Source organism: Protopterus annectens, chromosome 1.part1 (assembly GCF_019279795.1).
Source record: "Protopterus annectens isolate FY-2018-M chromosome 1.part1, PAN1.0, whole genome shotgun sequence".
Lineage (NCBI taxonomy): Eukaryota > Metazoa > Chordata > Ceratodontiformes > Protopteridae > Protopterus > Protopterus annectens.
In genome coordinates this window covers 698760069-698779737 of record NC_056726.1, presented here as the reverse complement: position 1 = coordinate 698779737, position 19669 = coordinate 698760069, and the positions used below count along the sequence as shown (strand labels likewise).

General features: G+C 37.0%; 1 protein-coding gene across 1 annotated transcript in view; it reads left to right on the top strand.

Moving 5' to 3' along the window:
• Nucleotides 1-19669, top strand: part of PARP8 (poly(ADP-ribose) polymerase family member 8) — a 1481732-nt gene that overhangs the window by 745774 nt on the left and 716289 nt on the right. Inside the window, exon 10 of the mRNA XM_044077685.1 lies at nucleotides 19035-19101. Within this exon, the coding sequence (XP_043933620.1) occupies nucleotides 19035-19101 (67 nt within the window). The remainder of the gene's footprint in view (nucleotides 1-19034; nucleotides 19102-19669) is intronic.

The window sequence follows — 19669 nt, the reverse complement described above, 5'->3', positions numbered from 1 at the left end:
TTCGATATTATGACAGAGACCCATATATATATATGGGTCTAGGACACATGCTCGACTAGCATATGTCTGAATCACAAAACACTGAACACACATACACGAAAGTGCTTAACATTGAAAAGTGCTTCCGTGTATGTGTAGTTCAAAAAAAAAATCTACGTTTCTGCAGGGGGGCTTCACCCCCTGCACCCCCTATACTCCCCTACTTTATTATTCTCACTCCAAGATCACACTACAGTGGGGAAAATGGAATTTTCCCTTACCCGCACTGTAGTCCAATCTACGAAACAGGCACACATACACGGAAGCGCTTGTCGATGTTAAGCGCTTTCGTGTATGTGTTTGATGTTTTGTGATTCTGACATATGCTAGTCGAGCATGTGTCCGGATCCCAGATATATATATATATATATATATATATATATATATATATATATATATATATACATATATATATATATATATATAGATATATATATACATATATATACATATATATATATATATATATATATAGATCATTTTGAAAAGTGTTTGCAAAAGGGCAAACTGTGAAAATAGTTGTATAGTCTTTATGGGTTTTGGCATGGGATACCTTAGGAAGTGGTATAATGATGGCATGTTTCAGGACTGGTTAAATAATTCTTATGGTAAATGATAAATTAGGGATTTTGCTATTTTGTTTGCTGCCTTCCTATACTCTGCAGGAATGTACATTTAAGCAGGGGGGTTACCTTCAGTAGTTTGTTGGTTAGAGCTGAAGTTAATAAATCTGTTTGTGGTAGTATCGCTGGAAGAGATGACAAAGTTACTGTAATTCTCTGATGGAGTAATGTTCGATTTATTAGGGGCTTCAATGGAGAGTGAGGTGGTGTAGGAAGACTGTCTTGTTAGGTGCTTTATTTCTCTCCAAATATGTTTTGAATTATTGGTAGCAGATATTTGCTTATTTCTAAGATATTTCAAAGATAAATGGCTTTGGATGAGTTTGTCACTTCACTTATATTTTCTTAAGGACTGGCACTTTTCATGTAGGAGGATATTAGAGGGTATTTTTCCAGGTAGTTCAAGCCTAGGTAGACAGACCAGTTTTGGTTTTATTGATAGGCTAAGTAAATGTATTGCCTCATAGCCTTCTTTGCACAAAAGGGAAGATAAGAGTTCTGTATAGCAGATAAGGTATCAATGAAGTATATCAAGGCAATTTCAGGGTCTTACATTTGGAAAGGGGAGGACAACTGATAGAATTCAGATGAAAATCAAGCATAACCAAGTTATGTTGTTAGAAAAAGTCAACAAGTCAATATTTGGTGTGTACATTTTAGATCTTTGAAGGAGCAATAGGAGAGCACTGGACAGTGGTCACTTAGGAAGTTTTGCAGAATTTTAGTGTTAATGTAACAATAGACCAAGTCTTTTAAAAATAAGATCAAGAGAAGAATACCTTCCTGTTTTGAGGTTAGTTCAGGTTGGCTTTGTTCTCATTAAGGTGCTCTAGTTTAGGTGTTGTAGCACGTTATTCACCTGTTTGGCTTCCTGTCATTAACATTCAAATTAAAGTCCCCTAGAATAATTGTATTCCTGCTTGGACCATCTGGAAACACTTGCAAGACTTTGACTTGGATAGTAGCAAAAGAGAAAGATTGGGGGGATATAAACAGAGGCAGTGTTAAGTTTAATATGGTTCCATATGTGTAGGTTTGCTAACACCCAGGTGGAGGCTTTATCATCAGTCTGATTAGCTTTCGAATAGTCAGTGATTTGCAAGGATATATGTTGCTTCATTAGAGGCATGATTTAGTTACCAATTCTTAGATCAGGTCTAAGGTCATACAGGATGCTATAGTTGTCTTAGATGTAAGTAGAAGGGCAGAAGGAAACTTTAAGCCACGTCTCAGGAATAGCTTTCGCATTACAGTTTTCTGTTTTGAGACATGCTTCAAAAGAGGTCCACTTGTTTATACTACAGTTATCATTATTTGCAATTTGTAAACCCTATAACTGTTTGTCACAGTATAGTGAGAGTCAGGATAGTTGGTGTTTTTTGGATATAGTGGGATTTATTGATTGTTAAAGATTGTCATGCTTGGTTTGAATGTCTCCTTGATATAGTATTTTCAGCTATAGGTAAAGTAATATAGAGAGAGGTATAGATTAGGGGTATTTTTTTAAAGGCAGCAATGAAATTAGCTTGTTGAAGGAGATGTGTTTGCGTAAAGAATTGTTTTTGGTTAGGTGTGTAAGAGCTTAGTGTATGACTGTAGAAGGAAAGAACTTTTGTATGGGAATGTTTGATGAGTTATGTGATGGAGTCTGTGAAGTTAAGTTAGACTTTGAGGGAAGGTTCATGTGTCACATGCTGAGTGTTCTTATAAGAAACACTCTTTGATCATGTGATACAGACCTCTGAAAAGATTTTTACTAGCACATAATAATAAATAATCAGAATTGGCTATCGTCTCACAAAATTATGCCATTAAGGTTCGACAAAGGGTAGAGAACATTGATGACAGAGTCATACTTCTTAAAATTTTACATAATGGATATCATTAGTAAAAGGCTCAGTTCACACTCCTTATGTGGCATATGCACATTTGTAACAGAAGTACACTACTGCGTTCCTGCTTTGGCCCATTCTGCTGTCATTATCAGAGGTAACTTTAGCACACTAATAAAATTATATCCTTGATCATATAAGTAATTTCACAGTGGACAATGACAATGGCAAGAAAATGTTGGACTTATTCCCAGGAGAACATAGTATCGCTTTTATTTTAAAGGCATTATAAACACCTCAATACATCTCAATTTACTCACTTTGATCTCAAGCATAATGTTTCTGGTGATGTTGCTGTATTGATTAGACATTTTCCTGGTGCTACAAAGTTTTTCTGTGTTTAACTATCATAAGGAAATACACATCAGTCTCTTTTTTGTGTTAATTTGTAGTCACTGGTTGTTTAAAAAAATAATTAGATAACTGTATGGGAGGTGATAAGTATAATTATGGATTAAAGTGAGTCTGCAACCATAATGTCTAACCATCCAAAATAAACTATGAACATATAGAACAATCTATCAGTTTTTATGCGGAAAAGAAGAAAGAAGTCTAAAAAAGTGAGTTACTTTAGTGTGCAAGCTGACTGATTTGAATGTAGTTGTAAACTTGATGGCAGATACCGCTAAGGTACACTAAGGCTGCTGTTTTGAATTTGCATGAAGAGGGGAATGAGGCTGCAGGAAGAGCTCCCTGGGGGCAATTCATGTTTACAACTATATTACTGTACATAAAACTGGACAATAACACTGCAACAGCTGATTGACTATTCAGAATAAGTCAACTATGATTTGAAGGAGAAGTATGTTTAGGTGTGACAGAATTTGAACAACTGAGGAAGAAACAGGTAAACTGGGGAAACACTTTCCAAAGCAAATCATATCACTGATATACATGAAAATGACTACAGTATGGACAGTGTTATTTTACTTTATTTATTATTCAATAAAGCTGGCATCTTGATCTGGTTTTCATTAGAACCAAATAAGGATAAAGTGTGTATTCACTGTGTGTTTTGTCTGATACTAGGACTGCAGTAGTCCATGCTGGGTATAATCTAGTTTGTATTGAGACTTACTAGATTAACAAATCAAATATAGATGTTGTGGGAACCTGAGAAGATATTCAAGTGAGTATATTTTAAATAAAGCACCCCTTTATTAAACCTTAATCAAGACATCTGTAAAGACCCAAACATGTAAGAGTAAATAATTGACTTCTGCTAACGGCATAAAATGACCACAGACAATGAGAAACATTAACAAAATCAAATTAATGTTTTGATACATACAGTTTTTCATACATTTGTCCAAATATGAAAGAAAGAAATATACTCTAGGACTCATGCTCACTAGTCCATAATTTAGTGGTTCCCCAAAGCACTTTGAATGCATATGAGTCCAAATCTTATATAATGCCATCTGGCTGTTAAATCCAAAATTTAGAAATAAGGGTAGTAAAGACCATCTGGGGTGTTTCTCCCTGGGTCTCCATTGAAAATTGGCTTCAATCCAAATAGGACTTTCCCAGTAAACAAATGTTAAATACATAAATGAATTAATAAATAATAAATAAATAAATAAATAAATAAATAAATAATAAATCTGTCATAACCACTAAATGAGCTCTGAACCCCGTTGGTAACATGGGCCCATCAAATTATAAGCAAGCAGCAACTGATATTTGTCTGGCAAGGGATAATAGTCCTTGCTGTGTAAATGACTGCCGAGGTGGCTCTGTTCCAAATGTATTAACTGGTAAAGTATATATTAAGTAAAAGAAGGTAGTCACAAGGCTACATAGTGGTCAACATGCAACTCAGGCAGACTTCCTCCATGTAGTGAAAGGACATTCAGCTAGAATAAGAGATTGAAATATCATAATAAACCAGTGGTAGCCACAGTCAGTTACAAGTAGTGGTTAGAGAAGCCTCTATGGTCAACAGAGACTAGGCTGAAGACCTTAACGTTTACTGGAATGAAAGAACACAAGTTCACATAAAAGCTCAGGACTTGATCACCTCAAAAAGAAGAGAAAATAATCAGAATTGAAGAAAAATAGCACCTTCTCAAAAGAGGATGTATAAAAACTATATTAGATATGTGACTGAAGCAGGTAAAGAGATAAGGTACATAAAGAAAGACAGTGGTGGAATGTAGATTGTCAGGAAGTTATTAAAAGGAAAATGGAGTACAGGAAGAAGTAGGAGATAGAAGAGATGGACTAGACTATGAAAGAACATTGGTTGTTAATGAAGCGGCTAAGAGAGCAGTCACAATGGCAAAGAATACGGCACCTCCAGAAAGTGACTCAACAGATGGCACAAAGAAACTTTATCAAATTGCAAGACAAAATCAGAATCATAAAGAAGATATTCATCAGACACCATTTGTAAGGGATGCTAGAAACAATTTGTCAACCAGTCCAAGGGACATTAAAGGCAAAAGAAAGGAATATTTCCAGCAGCTTCTGAATACATAAACCCCACAGAGGCTGTACTGCCCCATGCCCAGCCTAAGATGAAAGAGGATAAAGAACCCACCTTAGAAGAAGTAAGAATAATGCTAAGGAAAATTAAGTCAAGGAAAGCAGCAGTCTAAAATAAAGTCATGGCTGATGAGATCAAGATGTTAGGTGGGTTAGGAAAGAAATGGCTCCAGAGAGTACTTATTGCAGTATGGAGAGAAAAGCATACCCAGATGACTGGAGAAGAAATGTTCCAGTACCGCTGTGCAAGAATAAAGGGGAATTCACAGCTATGGCCAATAAAAAGGTATGAAACTCATGTCACATTGCATGCAAATGCTAGAGAGGGTGACTGATAAATCAATAGTCAGATTAGTAGAAAATAAGATGGAAGATGAGCAGTTTTGCATTAGGGCAGGATGCGCATATCCAACCCAGTGTTTGCAGTGAGATAGGCAGTGGAGAAAAACTTGGAGGAGAGAAAAGAGTCCAAATATACCTTCCTAGACTTGGAGAAAGCATTAGACAAGCTCCGAAATAAACTGATTTGAGCAGTTCTGCAACTGTTTGAATCTTAGAAACAGCACTGACAAAATTATTATAGGCTACATACAAGGATCTGGTGACACAAGTACAAGCTATGTTCATGCTCAAAGTGGGGTTCTCAATAGGAGAATGTGTGTATCAGGCTGCTATGTAACTGGCACAAGCATCTCCCTGTGCCAGTCTCAAAATCTAGTGACGTACCCCTTCAGCTCTTCAAGTGAAGAGCAAAAATGCAAAAAAGAATAAAAAAAGAAAAAAGTCCATGCCTTCTACTGGCTAGATACAGGACACAACCCACCCTCCCAACTGCCCCTCACATTTATGTACCCTGCTCCCAATCCTATTTCCTTACACTTAGCAAAAAAAAAAGTCTCGAGATCTTGGAATCTCGTAATCGTGAACCCCCCCCTAAAACACCACCCAACACATGACAAACATGTGTATGCACCCGCACACACCCCGAAACTTAAATATACCAACTCAGAGATCGCACTACAGCAAGGATAAGGGAAATCTTTCGGTCCACGCTGTATGCCAATCTCTGTTCAGGATTTTGAAGTTTAGAACATATGATTTTCGATCATATGAGATTCAAAGTTTTAAGCTTCAAAATTCTGAATGGAACCTATATATATATAAACTGCTTGCTACAGTTTGTACACTTCATGGATTGCTACTGTGATCATCTTTTAGTAAAAAAAAAAAAGATTTTTTTTTTTAATATTAAACTGTAGCAAATTACTTTTCCCATTAGGGGTCACCACAAATAGAATGGCAGTGGTGTTTTACAGTGTCAAGTTGCCAGCCTAATATCCATCCTTCCACAAAAGGCACACATATGTACACCTAGGGCCAATTTAAAGTCTCTAATCCACCTGCAGCATATCTTTGGGATAGAGGAGGAAACTGAAGCACCCGGAGGAAACCTGCATGACCACAGGGAGAACATGCAGACTCCATACAGAAGACACCCCAGGCAAGAACTCAACTGGAAAACCTCTAGCACGGAGGTGACAATGCTAACCTCTGCTGCATCACAGCCACCCTAGCAAACTACCTGCTACAAATGTAGCAAACAGTTGCTGCAGTTTATACCCTGCACAGAGGCCACTCGGGTTTTAGTTTAAAAAAGAAAAAAAAAATGCTCTTTTAAACTGTGGCAAACTGCTTGCTAAATTCTAGTAAGCAGGTGCTACAATTAGACCACACATGGAGTGCTATAGTGCTCAGGTTTACCACAAATGCAATACTGACTTTTAAAAAATGGTATTGCACTAAGACCAATCAGGAGGATGGATGGCTGATTGGCTAACACCCTCTAAGACCTGGGGTAGTTGCCCCTTTTGCCACAAGCTGGTTATAACACTGGTATCAGAGTTTGGCACTCAGCCTACTGCTATTCACAATGGTGGTGGACTTCACTAGCAAACAGGTTGGAGGAATCAGCAAAGCTGCTGCATTCAGACAATATGGTACTGCAAGACGATTCTGAGTAGGCCCATCAGCAAATGGGGTCCCTATCAGTTCATCGAAAAATCAGTTCAGCGAACGGCATTTTCATTTTAAGTACATTGAACATGCTGTTCGTTCAACTGTTCATACCGAGATCGCAGTACAGTGAGGATTGGAAATTTGCCCTTTCCTCACTTTACTGTGATCTCGGAGTTGGTATCTATAATTTGTGGGGGTGGGGGGTGCAGCCCCCCATATGAGGGGAATTTGATGAACGGCATTTCTGATTAAATGCCATTCGTTGAGTGATGATTCAATGTATTGATATAGACCCAGCAAATGACAGGGCAGTGGACTGCAAAACTGGAGGCACATGGGATGAAACTGAGTAAAGACAAGACAATTGTCTTGGCAGCAAATGGGGGGAAAGCAAAAGAAGATGAAAACTGTGACAGAAGGAAAGATAATGGAACAATTAACAGCTTCAGTTATCTGGGAAGGGTATATAAGGAGAAAAGAAGTTTGAATGAGGAGGTCAAAGATAGAATCAGTGGGGCTTCAGGCAGCTGGCATAGAGTGTCAGGGATAGTTTGTGAAAGACGAATACCAAAGGAGCAGGAAAGTACAGTGTGCAAAGCAGTGGTGAGACCAGTACTTCTGTATGGCATGGAAATCTGGGCAGTGAAAGCAGAGCAGTTGAGGAAGCTTGAGGTGATAGAGATGACGTACCTGAAACTGATGGTAAGATGCATATTGTGGGATAGGCAAAAATATGAGGACATCAGAACTAAAGCCTACGTAGCCCCAATTACAGAGATGGTCAAGGGGAACAAATTACAGTGGTTTAATCGTATATGCAGGAAAGCAGAAGACAATTTAGTGAAGGAGGTGTAGGAGAGACATGAAGAAGGCAGGAAGAAATGAGAGCATCCATCTAAGAGATGGATGGATTGCATGAGAGAAGGCCTGCTAAGTTAGAATAACTGTCAGAGAAGGTGGGGCAATATCACTCAATTTAGAGAGGTGGCAGCAGTTGAAAAGAAACCCCAACTCCACGCAGAAAAAGAGAAGATGGGGTTTGATGATGGTAAAGATAATGACTATGATGAGGAGGAGGAGGAAGAGGAGTTTGGGACTGTCATAAAGGAGAAGGTAGCAGTGAGAATATTACCAAAAGGCGATGAAACATGGCTCATTAATATTGATTTCCTTAAGTGGTGAAGATACAGCTTGTATGAAATGTAAGTTACAGTTGCATACAGTGACTTTAGATATATCATTTGCGTATGGGATTGCTTGGGATGCTGGGATTTGTTGAGATTTTGCAGATGTCTAAATTCCTGAATGGTTTTGTCAATTCTGTTATTATTCCATGTTCTCCATGCTTATTTCTGTACCACATTAATTGTATTGTGGAACATGTTATCCAGAGGACAGTTAATTTTAACTCTTTGCCTTCTAATAGGAGAGTGATTGTTTAGAATGTTAAGAAAAATCTTGTCAAGTTCTACAGTATCTATATCAGAGGAAGACTTTTTAAAAGCATTCCAATTCCAGACTCCAAGGGTGGAGATAAGTGTACCCTTGTTAAAACTGGATAGATTGTAAGCTAAGTTGAAGTGGCGCTTTTTGGGTGTAGACTTTATAAGTTTGATGGTGAAAGTAAGATGGCCATGCAGAGTGTCAGGAAGAGTACCACTGTGAGGGATCTTACTTGAGTCAGAGGTAAGAATCCAGTCCAGAATCGATTATTAAATCTAGTTGTGGTCTTGATTCATTGAGAGAATCCATTTACATTTATAGTAAGTGAATGAGATGGGGGGGGGGGGGTTGTCGCAGGCTATAGGATGTCAGTCAATGTTTATGTCACCTGAAATAACAGTTTCAGGAGGGATATTTGTAGTTACTTCAACTCTGGAAATATTACCTGCAGGAATATAAGGGATAGTTATACAGAGGCATTATGTGTATTAGGATTTATGAAGGAAATTAGTATTTCTGTATTGTTGAACTTAAGAACTTTGAAGGGATAGAGAGAACTCTAATTTGATAGCATATATGACTGGAATACCTCTGACATTTTTTAAATTTTTGGTCACCTCTGTGGTATTATAACCTGGAGGGAGAATGTATTTCTCTTTGATGTCAGATTAGAACTAGTGTTCAAAAATATAAGGATGTCTGGCGACTAGTTGGGTGTCCAGGACTACATATATGGAATCTTATTATGCATGCTTCTAAGGTTGGTGCTGAAGTGCTGTAGCTTAGTCTAATTTGTAGAATTGTTTTTGTTTTACTGATTTATTACTAGTGGGTATTACCTGAGAAGGACATGGGTCAGGGTGAGTGTCACCATAGTGAGTATCACCTTGACATCTAGGTCCAAGGAAGTTATACTACCACTCTACTCATCCCTTTTTACATCCAGTACAATGTCCCTTTCAGCATGTACCTGACTAGGCATATGCAACAGATGGAATACCCACAGAGGTTCCTCACCAAGAATATCCAGGGTATTAACACACTGTAAAGCCCTCTCTATGCTCAGACTCCTATAGGTTGTTGAGAGGCAGTCTGTGTTTGGCATAAAAAGCATCCTTAGATCCAGCACAGATGGAGCTTTTGCACAACTGCAATATGAGCAACACCAGAAAAACTATATCCAGGGATTTCAACTTTGCTTACAACTTAAGGAGAGTATACTGGTGAGGTGTTAGTGAGGACCAGATCTAGTATGTTTGTTCATCTTGTCGGTGTATGGTTTGAGTTAACAGAGTCAAGGAATGTTTGTGCTAGCAAGTCAGGGTTTGCATAGGTTTCTCATTTGTTGGTGGGATAATTGAAATCTCCCATAACCAGAGTGTTACGTAATATTTGGATTGTGTCCAGTTTGGTCAAGTTAGCTTCATGCGCGACATGAGCCATGGAGGGGGATCTATAACTGGCTATGACTTGAGTGGAGGTCATACCCACCATAACCTGTAACTGGAGTAACTCCATGGGGTGTCCAGTTTAACTAGACAGGAGGTGAATTTATCTCTAATATAGGTAGACAAACTGCCTCCTTTGTTTCTTGCATGTCATTTTGTGGTCTGAAGGTGTGGAAAACATTATAGCCTTACAAGTCCGGGGTACTGTCTGAGGCCTTGAACCAGGTTAATTTCTGTGACTGCACAGACATCTACAACTTCCAGTGATAGAAGTGCTTCTGGGGTGTGCAGTTTTTTTTGGTTTAAACTCCTAAGGTTTATCAGCATGACCCTTATTTTGTTATGATTGGCAAATTTCACGTCAGTTTTTTTTGAGACCTTGCTTAAAAAAGGCACTATGTGGGAAGCAAGTTTGCCAGCAGCCGAAAGTCTAGAGGTGCCAGATGCAAACCGTCTCTGGCAAAGCAGCTAGGTTTGTTGACCATAGGTTCCCAGGCTGACAGGAACTGGATCCCCTTTGAGTGACACCAAAAACTAAGCCAATTATTGAAATCAATCATTTTTTTTATTTATAATGTCGCATCATTCAAGGTAAGGATAGTATGCTTCTCAAAGCTAGGGACATACCTGCCTGGGACATGTAATCAGAGAGCTCAGTCATGTCTTTCTTCAAGCAGTCCAGTGAGGTATGTTGTTAGGCTGTTCACTCCAGCATGAACTATGACAGAGGCATAATGGTACTTCATGCTGAGAGACCTGAATGCATGTGTGACCTCATGAATCCTGGCACCAGACAGGCAGCTGACTGTGACTTAATCCTTGTTCAACCTGGTGAGTGGGGCATCCACTTGTTTAACTATTGTGTCTCCAGTGACTAAAAAATGTATTTTTTCAGTGCTATACTTTATGGGCTTGAATGACTTGAATGGGTATGATGGGTGCTGTGGAAACTGTGCTAATTGTAGCAGTTTTATGTTTTGGAGGTCTCTGGTGTCTTGGTAGTTTTTTTTGAGAGAACCTCTGCTTATGTTGATTTTTGTATTGGATGCATATTGTGTGCATGAGTAGTGGTATTATGTGCACATGTAGTGGTGGCTGGGTTGACAACCTCTTCCATGTTACTAATTTGAGTGAGAAAGAGCATGGATTCAAAATTCTTGGTGTAGATACATCTGTCACACTTAGAGTGAGTTATTAGTAGAAGGTTGTCGGTGTACATGAGGCAGCTGCCACATTGCCTCAAGAGAACCAAGTCCATAAGGTTGCCAGGAGAAACAAGGGTGGTCCAGCTGTCCATAATGCTAGGTTGAAGACTGCTGCCAGTAAGGGGGGCTTTTCAGGATCAATCAAGGAGGAGCTCAGTGGGTGGATATTTCTGTTTTTTTTTTTTTTTTGGTAGTTTAATATGCTTCAGCTCACTAGCAGTATTTCTTTGACTGGGAAAGTACTAAAGATGAGGGCTACACTAATATGCTACAGCTGTAACTAAGAGAAAACTGTTGAATTAATTTGTCCAGCTATAGCGCACAATTGCCCTGCAGTGGGCATTGCTTCATGACACGCAAACAAGCAGAAACCTGCTGAAATGCAAGACTTAAATACCAGAAGCTAAAACTTGAAATAAACTTTACCAAGATTCAAAGTACCAATGAGCATGCTTATTCCAAGCCCTAGACCAACCATTGTTCATCAGTCCAGTTCCAATCAGCATAATCCTCTCACTAGAGTATAGAAAGGCCCCTTCCAATCCAACATGGCCTGGAAAACATCCTCAGAACAAACAGCCACTACAAACAGACTCAGATGCAGCAAACCTGTATCTGAACAAAAAAAAACCTGTATCTGAACTATGCTACAACTACTAGCTAACCTAGTTTCAGTGGGAACCACGTTTAACACAGCAGAAAATTAGCAGTGAGACACTAAAAAACACATTTAAAACAGCAGAAAATGATCAAGGAGACTCTAAAGAATGTTTCAAACAGGTAATAACTCAATTATTCTAATACTGCTTGAACCAGAACAAGCAGTACAGATTGCTTAGCAACAGTGAAAAACACCAGCAAATACTTAACAAATGGTAAAAATAGCAAAAAGAGCTTCGTAAATAGTGAAAACAGCAATAAAATTCAGTTTAGCAGGCATAGTAAGGCAGACAGTTGTAGTACACATTTGCAGAATAGTACACAGTATATAAATGCACTATTAAAGTAGGCAGCAGGCAATAACATTGCAATAAATCAAAAAAAAAAAAACAGGCAACTTATGTTTTTTTGGAAGCTCAGAAGTCTGTAGTTATCTGGTAACTCAGCTCAGAGTAGACTCTGTAAACACTAATGTTTTGAATGTTTTAACCTTCACATCTGATTTGTTAAATGCCAGTTCTATAGAAAATATTTTTTTAGTGTCTTCCACCTCGTAAGGCTTCAGACCCAGATGCCCTTTATAATGCATTGTATAAATATTTTTTCCATCTACTGACTGTTTTTGCTGAAGAAACTATAAAGTCTATACAGGTTTGTCATGCAGATTATTCTTTTTTTTCTGACTAAAATAACCTATGACTGATACATTTGTCAGTAATTGCACTGTTACATCTCTTTAAGCTAATGAATCAAAATCGGTTAGCTCCATCCCAGATAAAAATATATTATTTGTTGTATTTTACTAGCTATTGTCTTCTGTTGTCAACACAATAATTCCAGTATATCCATACTGTGCTTTACTCAAGCGATGCATACAAAGCACTCAATACTATTGGGGGACTTTTCATTTAAGTTATTATTATTAAGACTACAAATTTTGGACTCTATAACATAATTTGAATGTTATTTTCACACCCAATATTGCTTAAATATTAAGTGCTGCCTCTGTTGTGAGCCACCAGCATAGAGGTGTGAGGTAAGGATGCCTGCTGCCTCACTCACTCTCTCTCTGCCAGCTCTAAACCTGGTTCTTATAGCCATATTTAAATCTAATTCCTGATGTTTCCTATTACCATTATTTAAAATAAAAGTTGTTCTTTGCATAGATAACTACTATTAATGGTCTCAAATGTTGCTACTTCATTGTTTCTGTGGTTAGCTAAAACAGTTCACTATATCACAGGATATTATATTAATTCCATTGAAAACAAAGTTTGGATGCTAAAATCAAAGAACGTATTACTTTCAGGTTAACATACTGTTACTAAACAAAATTACCCAAGAAGGAAACACATCCAAAATTTGGTTAAAGTTTTGAAAAAGCAGTCTGAAATAGTTTTTGACAAAATCTGTAATGTAGCCCTGAACTAGCATTATCTAAATCTGATGCTTTTAGGCAGAACTAATTGTTTTAACAATTAACTCAAACCTCCTTTCCGCTGATTTATTTTTTGTAAAAAAATTCCTTATTATTTCTGTACTATAATTGATACTTAAATGTTTATAGGTTTCTAAGAAAATTTATTTGGAGAAAGGGTTCTCAAAAGAACCATATGCAAAAATGATGTAGTCCAGCTACAAAATGGATGCTTTAAAGCAACTCACCTAGAAATGTGTGCATTTCTATAAATTCACCTTAATTGTATGAACAGGAAATCACCTATAAACTTTTATTTTTCTATTCAAAACAACTTGAAAGTTATGCCATCCATCATGTTACAATTTCATTATGGTTGATAACACGAGTTATTCTTCATTAATCTCATAGTTTAGTTCATTAAAATAATTTTCATCATACTTGTAATATGCCTTTCAGATGAGACAGATCCCTCTATCTTTCTGAATGCCACCTACAGTTAATTGAATTTCTAGCATGTGCTCATAAGCTATGGATTTTTTTTTCATTGCCATCAGCTGTGCCCTGTACGTATTTTCAGTATTGTGGGAACTAGCGTTATGAAGTTTTCTTTAATGTTATAAGAACTTAAATAGTCACTCTGTCTTTTTTAAGTGAAGGTACTTTTTCTAGTGTATCTAATTTTAAGACTAACTGCCACCCCTATCAAGAAATTCTAAAGCACTCAAGATATTGAAATCTGAAGCTCTCATGTTGACTTGACCTGCCAAATCTGTAACTCTTATGTTGTTTCCTCAGAACTGTACAATGTAATAGAAAATCTTCTGAAGAGTACCAGAGAAGATTACTTGTACAGGTAATATCTCAAACGAATGCTGACATAGAATTAAATGCTCATGGTTCTACATCTGGAAGCAGTGCCCAAATATGTATTGCTTGTGGCAAAAGCACTGCAATTATTTAGTTTTATTCTGTTTTATTTTATTTTATTTTTTTCTTACCAAGTTCTATGCTGAATATTCATACAGTAAGTGGATCTTGAGCTCAGTACAACTACACAATGGTTTATTTATTAATTATTTATTTTACATTTGTTGACTGGGTTTGTCCAGCTGAGCTGATAGCCCTTTTTCAGTGGAGGCCCAGGGCGAAAAGCTCTACCAAATTACAATAAAACTATAAGTGAAAAATAGTAATACTATACAAACAATAATAATTTTCAAAGTTGATAGAGTCAAAGCATATATAGTATCAACAAACATTTTCAAGTTAGTACATTAAAAGCATAGAAATTATTTCCAGAGCATTTAATTAGTCATTTAACATAAAATGTGTATGAGTTCAATATGCAGAGCTATTAAGTATAGCCAGCCTAGTTGGAGTTATTGAGGATATGATTACCTTATGATATCTTAATGAGGCCATTTTTGTTGCATCTTTTACTACAGTACAAATTAGATTAAAATTATTACATAGTTAAAAACAAATGTAATATGTCTGCATTTAACAAAACACTTCCACTAGATTAATAAAAATCTGACTCTGCACATTTCTGAGAAATTGCAATGTTCCATACCCATCTGCACCTGTACAGCAAAAACACAGAGCGGAAAAAAATCACAAAATCACAAGTCTGTTGTACCATGCTATCTTGATCGGTCTAGTGACTTAAGCTTTCTAAACGTTTTAGCTGCTTCTCTTCTGTTCTCTGGGATTGTGTTCTCCGGAAGGACACTTTATATTTTAATACATTCTCACGGCCAACAGTACACATCAGGATTCTCTGAGCTGCCTGCAAATAATTTACTTCCCGCTTAAGTATGCCCACTATATCTCCTAAGTGACTGGCTCATTCTATTCTACTTCTTTTTACAACTTTAGAATTTATTTATTATTTATTTTTATTTTACATTTGTTAACCGGGAGAGTCCGACTGGATATTAGTCCATTTTCAGTGGAGGCCCAGGGAGAAAAGATCTAAGAGATACAATTTTATAGTTAACAGACAATAGAGATAGTACATTAAATGCTAGTAATAGGCAGGTTACACAAATGTTAGCATAAGACAATCATATGGTAATTATTATGAGACATAGTAGAGCAAAATGGAAGGGAATACAATGGACAACATTCATGAGATACATTTCTTTCCCCTCTAGGGAATCTGGAAGTACAATTTTCTGCAACAGTCTAAATATAAGGAATTACTACTTGTTTTTTATACATGTTAGGTCTGTAGCTAAGCTAGTAGTAGCAGAAGTAGGTAGCACTCCCATTTTATATTAATTGAGCAGAGTAGTTTGCGATCAACTTGCACCTTTAGCCTCACTGCTAAATCTTTGTCCATTGATATAAATATTCTAGGCCCACCTTCAGACACAACCAGCTATGGTTCCTGAGTACTATCTTCTCTTGACTACATTCGCTTCTGAAATAATACTTCGCTAGTCTATGGACTGGACTTCTGAGTCCTTTTGGAAGTCTCACATTTCTTTGTGTAAAAAGAAACTTCTGCCAGGTCCTGAAGATATCTTCTTTAGCAACTGTCTTTTTAGAACCTGGTCTGCCTCTGAAGTGAAAGAGTGAAAGACCACAAATTCTTCTAACCCTTTCACCATACAACCAAATAAGCTGGAACTAATAATTAGGCTTGAAACCCTAATGCCATGAATATTTTCCTGCAATCTGCAGTAGTCTGTCATGTACATTAGTTCTCTGGAAAAATTAATCAGCAGACTTCAGCTTAAATCTATTCTAATGAACAATTATGCTGGAGGTTGCTCATTCTTTAACCTGGTAAAACAACATTAGCATAACCATTTGGTGTGGCTTCTTTGAATCTCTGTGACTTCTCTCAACTTTTGCTTTCAGTGTTGTTTTGCAGATTATGGGATACATGCATTACCTCTGTCACAAGTCATAAACATAAAAATCATTTCTGAATCTGGAGCTTCCTTAGAAAACCTCAGCACTCTAACATTGGGTAATCTTTGTTTTCCTGTGGAGCACAGTTATGAATCCATGCATAAAAGTTATCTGTTTATATATATATTTTTTTTTGGTTTGTTCTGGGGTCTTAGTGTTGTAACTTCATTTGCAGTTATAGGAAGATTGTAAATTACTTCAAGATCTTAACACCATTTATAAATTATACTGCACGTCTATATCCATATGATGAATTACTTCTAAATGATAGCTGTCTGTATTTTGAACACCGGAGCCTCAGTCTTGTAATTGAATTTAAATTTGTAGCAGAACTGTGAACTACTGCCAGATCTGAGCCCTATTTAGTCATGTGTTGCTACATTTCATCCACAAACAGTGTTACTGGTAAATATCTGCATAGTCTGGTGCGTATGGTAGAATTGCAGTAGTGGCAGTACTGTGATTTTTGCTCCAAGACAGTTGTTTCAATGCTTTTATGGTTGTTTATGTTATTTACCTGCTTAAATTACATTACATACTTTTCTGTTCTCATGTTCTTTATGTCTGCCTCAGCCCCATTTAGACATTAAGTTATAGTTTCTGAAATTCTAACCTACCTGGGGTCATTGACCTTTAGCTCATTCATAGAACTAGAGCTGCAATAATGGTGTTATTTGACTGGATCCCTCTCTAGCTAGTCTGCTTCTTGCAGCTTGAATTTTTCCCCAGTCCGCCCACTCTTTTCTTATTATGGATTTAAAAGTCTGTGTATCTGGCTTATATCCCTTCTAGTAATCTGACTTCCAAAGTGCAACCGCCCCCATTGTCACTGTCTGTTGTGTAAGCTATATAAGTATTTTTGCCACCCATTTGTTTTCCATAAATCCATAATATTGAGTGCCCACCAGCAAACCAAGATTTGTCTTGAGAAAACATCCTTTACTACAAATTGTCTCCTGTTCATTTTCCCAGAGCTCCCATCTGTATGGTGCCCTAGACGCATTCTGAGAGGGTCATAAATTAACCCTGCTCCATCCCTGGCAGAAAAGAGATGCATTTTATTATTTTCCACATAAGTTAACTATTTTATAATGCTACTGCTTTATTTATGTTTTATTTGTTGATTTTGCACTTTAAGCCATTTTAAAGGTCCCTAATACTTGAAATTACCTTATCCCGGTAGGTTATGTTGTTTCCTGGTAGCATTACACTTTCACAAAATCTTTTGTGTTTTTACATTAAGAGGACTGGGATAATCCATCTAGTGGCAGTAGGTGGTGGCCTTGTCTGTCTGAGTTGGGTAACACATAAGAAAGCTGCAAGTGCAGTTGTTTTATTGGCCAAAAGGCTTAGAAGCAAGTTTCCTGTGTTTTAAGTGCTTTATAAATTTGGCGAGTTTGTGCACCACTGCCTATCATGCAGCAGTGGTTAGTAGTAAAACAATCATTCTATGTCACTCAGCTTATAAATAGGCCCATGGCATCTAGGCCAAGGGAGGTCCTTGGGACATTGTACTCCTCCCTCATCAGACCCATTATTGAGAATAATGCCCCCTTCGGTGTGTACCTGACCGGGCACGTGTAACAACTGGAACATCCACAGAGGTTCTTCGCAAAAAGAATACAGGACATAAATACAGTGTACTGTGCAGCTTAACTCAAAGTCTTGTCTCTATACTCTGTTTCATACAGACTGCTGAGAGTCGATTTTTGCCCGGCATACAAGGCATCTTTGGATCCTACTCTGATGGACCTTTTACATATCTACAAAACAAACAGCAGCAGAACTACTACATCTAAGGATTTAAACTTTGCTTGAGACTTAAATAAGGCATGTTGGTAGGGACAGATATATATCTCAGAAAATCCCCATTCTCTAGAATAGGTTTCACATCCATGTGAAGCAGAGCCCTTCCCTAACTCTATTCAAGAGTGATCTGGACCACTGGATGGGAAAGCAGAAATTCACCCCTGGTCTAACACCAGTGTCTGTAATGGACAAAGCCAGCTGTTAAATCATGCTCTTACTAACATATACACCTTTAATTAACCTCTAAGGCAGAATAACTCATGGTATACATTTGGGTTGCATGGCTAGGCTTATAAAGGCCCCAGCAGTCATTAGCGTAGTATACAGCTATGAATCTCTAAACCTATGAATGCTCTGTTATTCTCTGTCACACCTGTACAGTTCTGTTGTTATTAATCTCCTGGTTAGTACTGAGTATATTACCTGGAAGGTCCATCTATCCCAAGCACTCCTGTTTACTCTGAATGGTTCCTTTGAAGGAATCAGCATGGGACAGGTAGTTATATAATTCCAAATGGGGAATAAAAGGTAATCTGTTAGAGTTAATGTATTTTATGGTGGTTAAAACTGGATGTTGATGTTAATTTATTTTCTTTGTCATCATGATAACAACACAGTAATAGGTATTGCAGTGTGTAGTGGTATATGAATGCTGGGTAAAGTTTTCAGTAACATTTTATTTTTATATGGAGTTTGAAACATAAAGAGAGTTCTGATTATTTTCTAGAGAAAATGCTGACACACAAACATGAGTAAGAAGCATATTGGGCAGTATTAGTCAATCAAATATAATAATTCAGTGCCATGTGTCATTATATTTTAAGGGATAAAGATGTGCATTTTTGCATATTTGTTCTAAATCCAATTAAGCTCTGCAGAAGAAAATTAAGATAATGTACCACTGGAGTGTCACATTACAGTGATATATGGAATTTTCTGATCAAACTAGAAATGCAGGAAAGCAGACTACTGCAGTGGAAAGATTACAATACCTTAGAATTGTAAAGATATAGTTGGCAGCAAAAATCAAATGTCTGTATGGATTCTAAGTAAACTGAGTTTTTTTACAGTACCAACAGTGGATGTATTACAAACATCTACGAAGGAACGATTTGGCCTGGGACATCAGCTGAAAAAGTAAGTTTTGTTACATTTTGAGTATATTTTAAGCTGGAGGTATGAAATGTTTATATATGAAGCATAGGAATAAATTATGGCAGCCTGTTTTAAAAGTACATTGCTCATTTTGTATTTGTTGAAATGGATACAACAAAAGCATCTCAGTGATCAGAGCTCATTCTTGTCCTACATTTCCTATAAACAATGTTTATTAACTGAGTGACAGTGGGAAAGTACAAAGAAATGCTGAAATCTGGGAATATAAATAGAAAATATGTATGTAAATGCATATTGCATGCTTAGAGTCATTGCACTTTGTCATCAAAGTAATTTAAAAAAAGGATAGTTAAGTTCTACTCTTTTGTATGTCTCTATTTAATAATTTATTCCAGATTTTGATAACATTATTCTGTACTCTGCTACTTTTGCATATTTTTCTATTTTTTTAATTTTTTATACTGCACTTGAACTGTTATATTGTTTTCCATTCTGTGTTTTCATAAGCTAATCTGCAGTTAAATGCATTGTTACTGAAGTACTAAAATGGTCTTTGTTCTTTTGAATGGCCAACAATGAGATATTAGGA